Genomic DNA, 14963 nt, shown 5'->3' on the forward strand with positions numbered 1-14963 from the left:
AAACCTTCCAATTTAACATACTAAAAATCCCAGAAAATCCCAGTAGTGTGGTCAGGAAAGGGGTGGGGCTAGGGAAAACCCCTACCAAACATACTGTAACATAACAAAACAAAACATAAAAAATGTAAGTGTGGCTAATATGTTCTAATGTTAGTTAGTGGAAAAGGGTGAGTTTTCATGCACATCTTGTTCCCTCAGACAGCCATCGCAAACTTCATAGTCATGTCATTCACCAGTCTCGCATTGGAGGCAATTTGATTTCGGCAAGGCACAGCACAAGTTGTAGCTCAAACATGCAGACGAGTGGACAGGTAGGCAAAGTGTTCTCCATATCCGAAGGTTATGGATAAGTTGACCGTCATTTATCATCTGTTACCAATGACAGTCAATTTGTCTGTTACCATTCAAAGTAGGCTAGCTTAATAAGCACTTACTAGTTACCTAATAGCCTACTTATAGGTATAGCTTAATAATAGCTTATTAAGATACGTGTACTATCTGTTGTTATTCATTTTCTTTGTGCAAATAAACAAACATAAATAAACAATAAACACTTACTCTGGAGATGATGTAGCCTACCACTTGTGCTCTTCTCCCTACTTATACTCCAACCACTTATAAAGCCTCAGCCAGGCGGTAATGCAACATAAAGGATGCCAACTGCCATAAAACACCACAGAAGGATTTATTACATCACTGATGACATCACAATTGCTCGAGTGACATCACCGATGACATCACAATTGCTCAAGTGACATCACTGATGACATCACAATTGCTCAAGTGACATCACTGATACATGACATCACAATCGTGGCACACACGCCGCCCGCCCACTTATGTTTCCTGTTAGGACCACCGCAAGGCATCACTGCCAGAAAGCCATTAAAAGTAGAAGAAGACGACTTTCAGGAAAGACCAACAGAAGAGGAGAGGGGATCGGGTTTTACAGTATGTAGGGAAACGGTGGATTGATAAATTCAGAAGGAGGCGGTAATGCAACATAAAGGATGCCAACTGCCATAAAACACCACAGAGGAAGAAGACCTTCAGGATTCATTTGCCCAAGATCTTCATGCTGCAGATGCCAGCTGTCTGTACCAAAAAACAAATACCTCAGACCTTTGATGAAGAACATGGTTGTCCAAAGAAAAAGAGCAGACAGCTATTTAGAACAGAATGCTGATGAGCAAATTGCACTTGGAGACCTAACTGTGAAAATTGAACAATACCTTGAAGTGGTGATCAAATAATCATTACAGAAATCAATTGGAAACCAGAAGTGGTTACATTGAAGCTGAAGGCCTCAAATATTTTGAGTGCATTTTTGCATGCATCTAGGAAGGACAATAATGATGTTGATGCAGAAAACTGCTGCCAGAGTGGTAAAGACTGACATAAAAGATATCAAGCTTCCCAGAGATGCATATCCCTCAAAATACTGTATATCATCTGCCAAAGGAAACATGGAAACCCTTCAGCTTCTCCTCAAAGAACTGTATGCTGGCGAGAACTGTGAGTTAAACATAGTTGCAATAGGACAGGCCATGCGGGCGGCAAGGGTTCTCATCACGCCATTACAGATAGGACTGACAAATGCATCACCAATTTGGATCTAGATTTTTGGTGAAAACACTTAACCTTCAATTCTGTTCCTCATATCAGGAGGTGAAAAAGTTGAGTCAAGTGCAGCTGCTTCTCAAGGAACATACCTCCCTGGAAATGTTGAAGGCCACTTCATTCAGTACATTGCTGATAATGTTGACCATAACATCAGAACCATTGATGGCCACAGCACATTCCATGGTATGGGCCTTATAGCTGGAGTTACACCAGAGAGCCAAACCAGTACCTCTGATAGCTGTGACATCATAGCAGCAGTTGGACACATCAATATCCACATGTGGAAATCAGAGACCCCTGGCCTTTCATCCATGTCCTATGGGAGGATTGAGATTGCCACAGGTGGGTGATTCTCATGAACATGGTGCAACTCATAGCAAAACTCAAAGATATCAAGTAGGATCTAATTTCACCATTCAAATTTAAATTATAGGCCTCGCCCTGGTTGCTCCTTGATGGCATACTTCAGGGATGCTGGATCACCTGTCCTGGAGCTGTCCATGGCTGAAGACTGAAGCCAGACTCCCACTTCTTTCAGTGTCTGCCCCTGGGACTTGATTTTGCTCTTATGACATCACTGATGATGTCACATTGCTTTTATGACATCACAACCTCTTATGACATGACTGATGATATCACAATGCCTCTTACATCACTGAGTGTGTCACAATTTATGACATCACTGATGACATCATCACTGAGACATGTGTGTGTGTGTGAGTGGATTTATGACATCACTGATGTCATCAGTGGGACAGACAGACAAACAGAGCCCTAGCTCCCTTAGATAGATAGATGTGCTCATTTTTTATGTATTTCCAGACACTTTTAGAGACACTGTGAGGGAATAAATTCATTACCGGAACACATTTGTAATTGGAAATATGAAACAACAAACTTTTTTTTCAATGGCAATCACCTCAATATGCTCAAGGGTAGTGGGTATCACCCAAAATGTGTATGATTAACAAATACGAAGTTGTAGCTAACATTGTGAGAAATGCCATGTTGTATTACGACTACATAGCCTACTTACATGAGAAAATAAAAATCTGTTCTACTTAGAGACTCAACAACCATTTCTGTGGATTCCTTGCTCCCAAAAATGTGGAAATAGACACCAAATTTGTAATTCTAGGTCTAGTTGGAGTCAAGATAGGGCCAAAATTTTAATAATGGCAGCCATTTTGAAAAAACTTCATTTTAACATACTTCCACTAATGGGATTTTCTGGGATTTTTACTACAGTGTTTCGGGCATCAATATGAACATAAAAATGTGAAAATAAATTATGTTGCAATTAGTTTAAGGTCAAACCTTATTTTCCCTAGACTATAGTCTCTAGTACAGATGTAGCCTATGCCCTTTCATTACAACTCAGGAAATGCATTGGTGGTTCAGGACGGTGAAAGAGTTGGACCTGCAACTCTCACCATGCCTCTAGAGTCGACATAGAAGAAAACACGAGCATTTAAATCACATTAACTTTATATGTAAAAAGACAACAGGATCACATAAAAAAAACAAGCTTTTCACTTCACAACTGTCTTAAAAAAATGTGATGTTGGTCGAGTGGGATCACTAGACGGTTTTCACCCAAGGATCACCCTTTCTTCCCAATGGAAAGCTCCACTGAACAAAATGCCTTAGACTAAAAAAGAAAGAAAAAAATCTGAAGATCACAGGAACAATTCATAGGTATTTTTAGGTTTACATCACAGCCAACTAATTGTTTGGGTAGAAGGGAGCTGAGGAAGGGGGGGTTGTCGTGACAGTCTGTCTCGCTTCGATGTTATTTTCTTTTTAAAGATTGTTTCTTTCTTAAACAGATTTTTTCTAATATCCATCTTGAGGTCATCTTTGAGCTTCTGCGTGTTTTCTGTATCAGGGATGTAGTCAGGAAAACACAAAAATGTAGGAAACATTCTCTACTAGCCATGAGAAAATTAGTTCTGTGTCCAAAAAATGAAAATTGAAAAAACAAAACATTGTATGATCACATCCCTGGTGTGTGTGTCTCAGTGTTCCTTGTGGTCTCCATCCTCCTCCAGTCTCCTGATCTCTGTCTTCAGGTGGTTGATGTTTTCTCTGCTGGCCTTGAGTTTGTCCTTCAGCTCTGTGATCTCCTGGCTGGTTCTCTTCTTCGCTGCTTCCAGCTTCTCCCTGGTCCTCTGCTCCAGCTCACTAACTACAGACACAGGCAGGCATAACAGACATACGAGAAGAAAAGTAAGTATGTAATCCACGGCTTACACATTGACATACTGTATGCATGATTGGAATGAGTGAAACTACACCACTGACTTTAAAAACTCCACTTGTTACCACCAGAGTGCTGTGGCAGGCAGGCAGCACAGAGTTGCCTAAACAGTGCAAAGCGTATGCACTGTGCATGGCACAAAAAGCACGACACATGCATGAATGTGCACACAGAGCCTGCCTCTTATTGAGGTGCTCCTCAATCTAATAAAGCACAGTGGTTATTCTGTCACATTCCTGGATGGTTTTGCCGTGGTTTTACATGAACTTAGTCTTGGTTGTTTCTAATTGACGCTGTCTTTGTGCATGGACATACACTCCGTCTCGTGCTTGTATGCTCCCAGGGTGAGCTGTCTCGACGTGGTCAGCAGCTGCTGCATCATGGCTGTAGGATCCTGGAAGATCTGAGAAGAAAGGAAACACAGCAGTCAGCTGTAGCCATGCCACTGATTTTCTGTAAAGTACTGTGACAATCATGGTTTTTTTATGCTCTAGAAATAGACTTGACTTTGAGGCCAATGTTTCAATCGCTACCATAACAGCAAAGTGTAATGCTGTCATTGCTAATGACTAATAGGTTCTACCATTAACAGTGAATAGTAATGTAAACATAACTAGAATGTGATAAATAATAGGCCTACTATTTATTTTCAGCAAAGAGGAATCTAGACATTGCTGCAGAATAGCAATAAGGCGTAGTATTTACAGTAAGGTGTAAAGGTCAGAGCCAGTGTTGTAGTCAAGTCACTATATCTCGAGTCCGAGTCGAGTCTCGACTGAGTCCCCAGTGTTCGGCTCCGAGTCACCAAAGAAGAGTCCGATTCGACGAGTCGAGTCCACCTTACCTGAGTCCGAGTCCGGAGTTACTGAACATGAGCGTGAATCCACACCTAGGTGGAACACACGTACCTGCCCTTGCAAGAAATAAAAAAATGACATTGATCTTATGCCGAATTATTAGGGCCTATTGGTGGGTGGCGGGGGGGGGTTAACACATCCAAGTCCTGGTCTACAAACTTCTGTGTCAGAATGCATGAATGCTCGTGTCCAAGTCGAGTCACAAGTCCTGAAAATGACTTGAGTCTGACTGGACTACAACACTGGTCAGAGAGGTACTGTGTTAGTAAGTTAGGACTGTCGTACCATTTCATCATAGAATTCAGAGACCACAGTCTTCTTTGGCATGGCACTAGAGTCTGACTGGAACAGCTTCAACAGGTGGTACAGAGTCACCTAAAACACACACACACACACACACACACACACACACACACACGTAAGCACATACCGGGAGGTCAAATCTCACTATAAAAGTATAGATTGTGTGTGGCTGGCAGCTCTCACAGGTCTCTCGTTGGGGTCAATGAAGAAAATCTTGATGATGATCTCAAACTCTCCCCAGCCCGTCTCTGTAATCTCGTAGGGAGGCTTAGTCACCACTGGAAGGCACAGACAGAAAAACAGTCATAACTCCCGCAGCCTGTCTGTGGTATTAAAGGGAGTCAAGCTATGGTGGAGTAGTGATAAATGGAAGGACGATCAATTTCCATTCAGGTTTTCCGCTCACTTTTCTTCATATTTTTTTACACAAGACATGTAGAGGCCACAAGAAACAACAAATCTCTTCTAACTAAAAAGAAAAAGTCTCAGGGATACAGAAAGATATGCAGGGACGGATGGACACACACACACACACACACACAGACGGGATACAAACTCATGGAGAGTGAAAAAGGTGACAGATACCAGGGCAGCCACAAAAACACGCAAAATCATTCAATTAAGTGGCCTTTTTTGGGTTAAAAAAGGTGACGGACTAGTCTGCATCCCTGACACACACACACACACACACACACACACACACACACACACTTCCTCATCTCATGTTTGTGATGTGAATGCCAACGCACCTCTCAGTGGGTTACCATAACTCTCATGCAGCTTAAACTGGATCTTCTTCACATAGGCAGACATATCCTAGAAGGAAACTGTGTTATCGGTATGTGTTATGTATAGAGCCACATGACAAGGGCAGTTTCTCTTTCAAAAAATATCTATAGCTTCTTATAGCCTGTTATTCCAAAACAGAGGACAGATCTAAAATGTTTTGCATGCAGTGGTTTTGATAATTATCTACTTTTCCCATTAGGTTAGAAACAGAAATCTCACTCCGATATTAACCAAGTTACAGTTAAACCCTGGCAGTCTCTGGCCAAGGCCTTGAGCTGGAATGTGTCAGTTTCAACTAATCTTTGTTCTAGTACTCAAAATGTTGCTGTCTTTCCTCTTTCCCAGTTACCTGTCCATTCTATGCACCATGTTAGTGACTGAAGTTGTGCCAGCCCAGAATACCTTACACCACTACTGTTATGGCCTAAACGTTTGTTTTTAAACAGAATTAGATTAGATGACTTACCTCGTTTCTGTAAGGTTTCACATAGACAGACCACTGATGTGTGTGCCCATCTTCCTCTCTCTTCTTCCCAAAGTAGCGGGCAACGTTCCCAAAGACAATAGGCTTCACAATGGTTATACCCTGCAGGCCACAGAGAGAAGACATAACAACAATACGAATTATTATTCGTATCAACTTAGCAATAAATGCAAGGCAAGCGTTTGCCGCCAGCAGTCAAATTTACTTTCCAAGAAGGGAAAGAAAATATTAAATTCTAGCTCAAACACAACGTTAAACGAGGCAGCAGTTTGAACACGATTTCAGTGAACTGTTAAGGGAAATCGATAAAAACAAACGAGGCTGTTATCGTACCTTGACTCGCCCCCCGGAATCTGGACCAAATTCAGCCATCTTTTTGAACATAGTACAGTAGAAAGAAAGTGAAACCCGTCGTTTACTCTAGAGGGGGTTTCTTGTACAAATGTGTTTCAACATCCAATAAGCTTGCCATTGAAGCATCAAAACGGGACTTTACAGGGCCAGCGATTCATTTAAAACATACGGTAAATATACGGTATATTTCAAACCGCCACTTGCCAAACAAGCACAGGAAGTACAGATTTGTGTTACGTGTTTACTTGTCCGAGTTCGTCAGGGATGCGGATACAAAGGTTCCACTCTCTGAAGGACACGGGCTCTTTTTTCCAGTTTCTTTTATCGTTTTCCCCAATGTAAATAAACCACAATTAGGAAAAACTACTTTTGCAAACGTGCACTGCTCTTTTATTATATGAATGTATTTCACAGTTCTTTCTACACAAACATGAAATGCTGACCGCTGACCACTACAATTATATTTTTAGATTGAGGTTTTTCTATTGAAAATAATAAAAAATAAAACTTAAACAGTGGCCAATAATGTACTTAACTGGCTATAAAGTAGGCTATATATCCCCACATTCCCAGGCTACGCAACGCAACAGACCCCTTGGAGGCCTGCTCCAGTTGACCTCCCGTGTCTCTACTCATTTGCTATTATATAACCAGTGTTGGGGGTAACTCATTACAAAAGTAACATGGCGTAATTTATTTTTTGCAGTAGGCTGAGTAATATAACTTATCACAATAGGATTTTAGTAATAGTTAGCCTACTTTAAGTAACAAGTTACAAATCAAGTTACTTCAAAGCACATTTTTTTATTTGTTTATAAAGATACATTTCCTAATCAAATTGTGTTTTTATGCAGTTAACATTTTTTGACGATTTAAAATCATTTTCAGGATGGTTCAAAGCGGTGTCATTCTGCTTCTGCAGTTATTTTGAATGTAATGCAAAAGTAGTAGTAGTTACTCTAGACAGCAATAGTGTAAAGTAACTTTTTACTTTCAAATTAAACTACAATGCTGCAATTACATTTTGTAAGGAAACACTGATTATAACCTACATACACATCGTAATGCACATGAAGGAAAACCACCAGACCAAAAGACTGAATTGATTAAATCTTTATTTCCAGAGGACCATAGTAATTATTATCATATTTCATTCAGCTATTGTGATGACAAAGCTGGAAACAGTCACAGGAATCCCCAATGAAAACTGAAGCTAGACTGGAAATATATATATATACTAACCGGAGCAGTTACTTTTGTATCCAGCCATTGCCTCCTTCACTGTACTAACAGCTGTAGTATAGTATAGATGTAGTTTTTTTTTTTTTTTTTTACATTTGAATATATAACAGATTGAGATTTGGGCCACAGTGGCTTAAACAATGTATAATGTTATGGCATGTTGGTTGAGCAGGGTATCGCTGGTGAAAACTCATACAGCACTCGGTCCAAAGAGAAGCAAAATACTGGGGAGATATTTTAACAATTATCTATATTACATCCCTGACTCTGAGAGGGATAATTGTAGTAGAAATGGTGAAGAGCAGGAAAGCCAGCCAGTTTCCCTCTGCTTCCCAGAGGTTTCTTCCTCTGCAGGGGCTGGATCTGAAAACACTTACCTTCAGCGCTGTGGAGTTAAGTCACATTAAGGCAGCCACACAGCCTCAACAGTTACTATTTTGTTGGACAACAGTCAGTCATCTTATTAAACTGCATTAACATTGCCAAATTCATTGTTTTGAAAGTTTTTGATTTATTTCACTACTGAATAAAAGCAGATTGCACCAGAACTTGGTTCTTCATGAAGATAACTGCCCATCTCCTTTTTTCTCCCTTCAATTGTGTATAACATCACTTTACATTTTGTTTTGTTACGCTTTTACTGGGTTTAGTTTCATGGTCATATAAAACAATTAAGCTTAATCAGTGGTTTCTACAATGCTGGGAAAGTTATTCTTCTAAGCATGAATTGAGTGGGGACGACATCCCTCATCTTAACACATTACATACATCCCCCTTGTGAAAACAAAATTCTTCAGAGGAAAGTAAAGATTATAACATATTACTGATGAAAAGCATTCATTTCCAAAAGCAACATTTTCTCGGACGGGGGGATATTTTTGCCAGACAACCATGTATCCTTGAAGTATCAGGAAGCTCACCCAAGACAAACAACTATCGGAGCTGTCATGCAAGTAAGACCGATTTAGGTTTTCAGCAGATGGCAGTGACATTGAGGTTAAGAACAGTTGGCACTGCGACAAGCAAAGCTCTTTTTGAACCAAAATGGGTATTCTCCATGCAAGACAGACTCCATGACTAGGGCTGGGCAATAAATATATCAGCGATAGACAATTCATCAATACAATAAGAAAATAGTTCAATATATATCGATATGTCCCTTGATAATGGAGCATGCCACGAGTGTCACAACCAATCAGAAAATCCTAAAGTTCCCACTGTAATTTATTACACAGCTGCAACTCAATTTGGGTTTTTAATTGTGTAACTTATAGTGGTTAATTATTAAAAATAGGTAATTAAAAATGATCAATATCAACTGATATGAAATGTTTTATATCAATACATTTTTTGACTATCGCCCAGCCCCATCAATGATACATTACCATATTAGACCTCAAGACTTGACAGTGTTGTGAGAAGAGGAAATGAGGTAAAACACTTGCCAAGTGCAAACTACCAACACCCTGGTCAGGCTCTGGTGGCAATGTTTTCTCCTTTCTTTGTAACTGTAGACAAAAATATCTATAACAACTTGTGTTAAACTCATCATATACAAATGGTTTGGGGAAAACCCGATGAAGAGTTGGGTCTATTAACCCCCAACTTTTCTTTTTTTACACCATCATTATATAATGGAAATGCATAATCAAATTGTGCTGATTTTATGCCTTATGTTAATGTGAGATATGGATGGAGTCATGGAATACAAGCACAATAAAAAAAAATCCCTCTCTTACCTGTAGTCCTATTTATCCATCTAGATCGTTTTAGTGTGAGTTGGCTAGTTCTTGAGATATCGGCCACATGATGCCTGCTTTCTCTCAAATAAAATGGAAGTGGATGGCACTCGGCTTGTGTTCAAAGCACAAAAAAATAAAATAAATAAAATAAAATAAAATAAAATAAAATACAAACATTGAACAACTCAACAGCAATATCTCTTTCCAGAAATCATGACCCCGGTTACTCAAGATAATCCACAGACCTTGTGAGCAGTTTAGGAACAGTTCCATTGTATTCAAGAGAACGCAGACATCTCCAAAACTCGGCAACTCACAGAAACAATGTAGCTGAATAAATCGGAGCACAGGTAAGAGGAAAAATATGTATTTTTGATTTTGGGGTGAAAAGTCAATTTAAATTTTGAAAATGCTTGCTTGATGGGAAGTGCATCAAGTCTAACAATGCATTTCACATTAACAGGGGGAAAGAAAAGTTTTGCAATGAATCATGACTGCTGGTTAACACGATTAGCCATGACTCAAAGTATGACAATTTTCCCTTGAAAAAGTATTGTGAATTTGAGGGGAAAACAAAAAAGAAAAAGAAAAACAGGCATTTGTGAATGGCGGTCAATTTGATCACTAACAGGCCCTTACAGTAACACGGATCGCTAAAAGGTGATCTCAAAGGAGACAATTTCAATATGAAACATGATTTGCAGTACAACATGTACATTTAATATCAATGAGCCAAATATGTAGAGGAATTCATCAAATGCAGAGTGGACCTCAGTAAACCTTTTTTATTACAACACAATCTAATTTAGTTTTTATCATCAAAAGCAGAGACATTTACAAACACTATCCTAACCATGAAAAGAATAAATGGAAACAAGAGGGGGTGGGGAGAAAAGATCAAAAACAGGTACCCTATAAAAACAACGATTCCTAAACTGACAAATGTACACAGTACAGCGAGCAAAGAATAAAAGAAAAAAGAAAACGGGATGTCATGTCGGGTGTGTCTTATGTTGCGGATCGTGCAGGCCATTAAATCTCCTCGTTACGTTGCGAAAAAGCATCACACAAAATCATCTTTTTCATATCAAATAAAACAAAAATAAAAGAGCTTGTCGGAAAGTTTTTTTTTCCCATCTTTAGTTACCATGAGTATAGATGTTTTGATAATAACATAGCCTTACACAGGTGAGGGCCTTCCATCCACTGTTCCTAGCCAGGCAGACAAGATGGACAGACAGAAGATTTGTGGAGGAGAGGTGAGATTGAGGAAGAGCTGGTGGCCGAGGTTGCAGTCCAGTCCGGTCATGCAGGGTGGGGCGGTGTTGCTTGTTTTCCTTCCATCCTGCCTTGATCCTCGTTAGCTGAAAGGTGTCAAAACGAAGGGTGGAGTTTGGTTTCGAGGCAGCCCAACAGTCAACACTTTGCTCATTTTTCTTTTTCACCATTAAACCTCTCGACTACACATACGTAGTGGACACCAGGGCTGGGCTCAATTCACCTTCAACTCAATCAATGCAGGAGAGGTGGTAAGATCCTCCAAGTTCAACTACTGGACACTTTTGACAATACTGCACAAAGGGTGTGTGATCGGGAGAGGAACAAAGTGCACAAATAATGAAGGAAAATGCCCACCTCCAATTAGACAAACTATTGTACATCGAAAAACATGCAATCTGGGAAACAGTCCAGCCTATTACTAAATAACATCATGAATGCACTGTTATTGGTACAAGAATTGCAGTTTGTCTTTACATGTTGAGTTGACTGCGTATTGCCCCCAACCCTGGCAGAGACACACACAGAGAAACATGTCATGCAAACTTGAACAGCAGAAATCTGAGAAGCAAAAGAGACATCTGCAAAATGTCCACACTTTAACAAATGACTATATTCAGTTTAGTCTCCACCTATACCCAATGGCATTTAAATGTGCCATGCAAAATTCAACAATTCCATTTGTTTTCATCACTGTTCCTATGATAGCGGCATGGTATATGGAATATGCCTATTCAGTAAATCTATTTTACTTGTGGTTATATTATAATGAAGCATTTTTGACAGAGAATCCTGTCTATATATGCAAATTATATCCAAAGACTTGGGACATTTTGGTCTTGGTCTTTTTTATTTTTTACTGTTGAATCGTCTATAGTGTGATTTGGATTCCACATTCAAGGATGGAATGAAGATAATAGACTAAGATTTTGTTTGTGGTGTGTTTGAACCTCTATTTTATAAAGGAAAATGGTTCAGCAAAAATTATGCAAACTAATTTCACTGTGTAGCTCAGTTTTGGGGTCATGGTTTGGCAAGTTATTGCTACAACATTGCACACACAATTTGGGGGATTAACACCAAGCTATGCTTAAATAATCGAATTAATTTAACAGAAGGCAAGTTTGTAAATACTACAGTTTTTGTGTGTGTGAAAATAGAGGCCAGGTGGTTCTTATTATACATACATAATATGTAAATGCAACTTATGGGACATGTGATGGCAGTTTAGTACTTTTTCATTTAGGACAGAATACACTTCTTCGGTTGTAAAGATAACTAGTAACATACAATATTTGGCTTACAAAAAAAAAAAAAAAAAAGTCACTAAAAAAGGCCGCTGTAGAAGGCTGCTGTAATTTAGCTAAGATAGCCTACCGGGTCTTAGCCGACAAGACGGCACATCTTTGATGAACGGTCACCAACTACCATAGTTCTAAATCGTAGGTGACAGCAAGCACTTTACCCTGCAGTTTTCAAATAAACTACCACAAAGCAATGTCTTTTGGTTGACATGTGCATCCCAAAACAAGGGGCTATGCACCTCGAGCCCTACACACTACATGATAGTCCAAAACCTAAGAGCTCTGCACCGCTCACAAGACAAGAAAATACAGGAAAGGAGCTCATCCTTTCCTGTACTTGTCTTGCCGATGTAGTCGTGCGCACACCTAAATGTGCCAAAGATGTAGGCTACATTAAAGATCTTTCACTTGGATTTGGTTAGGATACCCTGCAGTGCTCTCATGTAAACAAACATTAAATGTGACTGTGACACGTGTCACAGTAGATCTGTACCAAAAACAAAAAATAAACTATAGGGCTGGGTGCTGAATTTGGAGTAGATCATGGTCATGGAAACAGAGGCATGTGCCATCTGTTCTGCCAAGTGTTAAACAAACTGTAAAGTCTGACCAATGAAGTCCAAATCAAATCCAATCAAAATGTCTTGCTAGACTGTGTATTGTTTGATGTTCACACTGCTCCTGAGCCAGATCTCTTTGGCTATTGCTGCTCACCACTCTGAAAACTTGTAAATCTTACAAGGAGAAGCCTGAATACAGTACAACGGGCCAGTGGGGAAATAGAGTCTATGGTTGTAATCAGTGAATTTACATTACTGAAAGGCAGTATGGATTATACAGGACATCCATTGCAAATATCTGATAACAGTAACAGAGGTAGGCAACAGCACTCGAATTAGAGTAAATCTTGAGTTTTTTTATTAAGGGCAAAACAGACGCGTTTCAGCCTTAGGCCATCATCAGTGTACCAAATGGCCTAAGGCTGAAACGCGTCTGTTTTGCCCTTAATAAAAAAACTCAAGATTTACTCTAATTCGAGTGCTGTTGCCTACCTCTGTTACTGTGATCTCCCTGCAACCTGCACCGATTGAGCTGCTTAAGACCTGGAGCTGTGCAAGCTATTCCCTTGCCAAATATCTGATAAGCCTTTGCTTGTTCCACAACAATGAATTTTCTGCTAGAAGAGCAAACCTAACCGAAGAGTTAACCCGCAAGTCAGCCAGAAGGTTTTGTCAGCAGTTGGGCTGAAGGGCAAGGACTTCGTCATTTGGGCGGTCTTCTTGTCTTGACAGTTTTCAGGTAATTAAGTTAATGTTTAGCATTTGTGTTGTAGCTGCAGTGTAAAACGAAGTTTGGAGATATGTCTGGGTAAGCGAGACTAGCTGCAGTGTGCAGGCTAACAGCTAACTGCAAGCTAGCACAGTGAGTGAATGGGCGAGCGAGGGGCTTTGTGGCTGCAGGTGATTACTGACCTCTGATAACTTTTTATTTCTCCAGGTAGACCGCAGCTTTTTCCATGCAAAACGCCCTGCTATAGTGAACAACCAAGCTTCTCTGCAATGCTGTGAACCTGTTGCTTTAACGTCTCGTTAAAGTGGTATTGGGTGCGGCCCGTTGTGTCAGTATCGGACGAGTACGAGGTACAGTCAATGAGCACAGTATCTGACCCGATATCGGTGCATCCCTAGTCTAGAGTAAATACAAATCTGAATCTGAAAATTCCGAGTCATCAAAGTCCGGATGAGATTGTCTCTTTGTCCGCTGTAACTTAAAGTCGAACTGAACCTGTTTGTCACGTGCATAATGAGTCCGTTTCAGACTGAAAACATAGTTTGTCTAAGATGACAGGTTGAGAGGCGGGTCATAGTATCATGTCGATGATTTTAGTTGACAATTTTGGGGACTGGATTGGGCTTTGGCCAATCCTGGCGTGTTCCGCCTCCAAATCGAGTGCGATTCAGTGTGTTGTGGCACTCCCCTCGGGAAGAGCCTTTTGACGGGAGGCTGAGTAGCTGAGTGGAGCTCAGCGACCCGCAGGCAGCCAGCTGCCTTTGTGTTGCCGAGCGGAGAGTGCAGCACGTCGGCCTGGAATCTCTGAAGTGTGACCCCCGACAACCAAGCTCTCGGATGCGCGCGCCATTATCGCTGCTATAACGATATCCCTGGAATGCACGTTTTAACGAGCCAGTTACATTTCTTTGCATTCTTAGAGATTATAGTTTTTATCCATGTTTCTAACAATTGGCCAAGTTAGTAGTTAGTTTATGGGATAGGAATTCTGCCAGATGACAGGCACTAGGCGGTATTTTCGACTCAATTTGGAAGAGAAAATGATCCAGAAATGAAGATTTGATTGACAGCTGCATGTCGTGATATGATTGGTTGAAATGGGGTAGAAATTTGATAGTACTGGGTGACGTCAGCAAACTGTAAATTACTGCTATCAATGAAATCTTGAAAAATGAACTTTCGATGTGAAAGTGTGAAAAACTAAATAAATTAGATTGTTGTGATTTGTTTTGCATACATTATTAAATAGGTGCACTGCATACCCAGGTATTTGAACTAAAAGAAAAGAAAAGTAATTCTTGGGTTCAGCTTCGTCGTGTGACCGGCTTACCGGGGTCCGATTTGACAAAATATGAAATGTAGCCTCTGATTAGTTACACATTTTAGGGGGGTAAGACCAACTCTTGCATACAGAGTGAAATCATTACATAGGTACGT

The 14963-nt window shown here is 40.2% G+C and overlaps 2 protein-coding genes across 3 annotated transcripts in view; both read right to left on the reverse strand.

Moving 5' to 3' along the window:
• Positions 1-3099: 3099 nt before the first annotated feature.
• On the reverse strand, positions 3100-6872 carry yeats4 (YEATS domain containing 4). The gene is made up of 7 exons (XM_083653994.1): positions 6650-6872; positions 6299-6418; positions 5793-5859; positions 5227-5321; positions 5026-5115; positions 4199-4286; positions 3100-3811 (listed from the first exon to the last, which is right to left on the reverse strand). The coding sequence occupies exons 1-7, from the start codon at positions 6698-6700 to the stop codon at positions 3642-3644; spliced, it is 681 nt and encodes a 226-aa protein (XP_083510120.1). The 5' UTR covers positions 6701-6872; the 3' UTR covers positions 3100-3641.
• A 3552-nt stretch (positions 6873-10424) lies between these two features.
• Positions 10425-14963, reverse strand: part of cpsf6 (cleavage and polyadenylation specific factor 6) — a 44027-nt gene continuing 39488 nt past the window's right edge. For both annotated transcript variants that reach the window (XM_083653792.1, XM_083653791.1), the window contains exon 11: positions 10425-11018. The gene's annotated coding sequence lies outside the window, so the exon portion shown is untranslated. The remainder of the gene's footprint in view (positions 11019-14963) is intronic.

This window comes from Poromitra crassiceps (assembly GCF_964638095.1).
Source record: "Poromitra crassiceps genome assembly, chromosome: 2".
In the NCBI taxonomy this organism is placed as follows: domain Eukaryota; kingdom Metazoa; phylum Chordata; class Actinopteri; order Beryciformes; family Melamphaidae; genus Poromitra; species Poromitra crassiceps.

Excerpts from the sequence above, each read along its gene's own strand:
- yeats4 (XM_083653994.1), bottom strand. The coding sequence starts at position 6,700 with ATGTTCAAAAAGATGGCTGAATTTGGTCCAGATTCCGGGGGGCGAGTC. Across the intron at positions 5,860-6,298 it reads TGAAACCTTACAGAAACGAG|GATATGTCTGCCTATGTGAA; the intron begins GTAAGTCATCTA and ends GTTTCCTTCTAG. Across the intron at positions 5,322-5,792 it reads TTATGGTAACCCACTGAGAG|TGGTGACTAAGCCTCCCTAC; the intron begins GTGCGTTGGCAT and ends TGTGCCTTCCAG.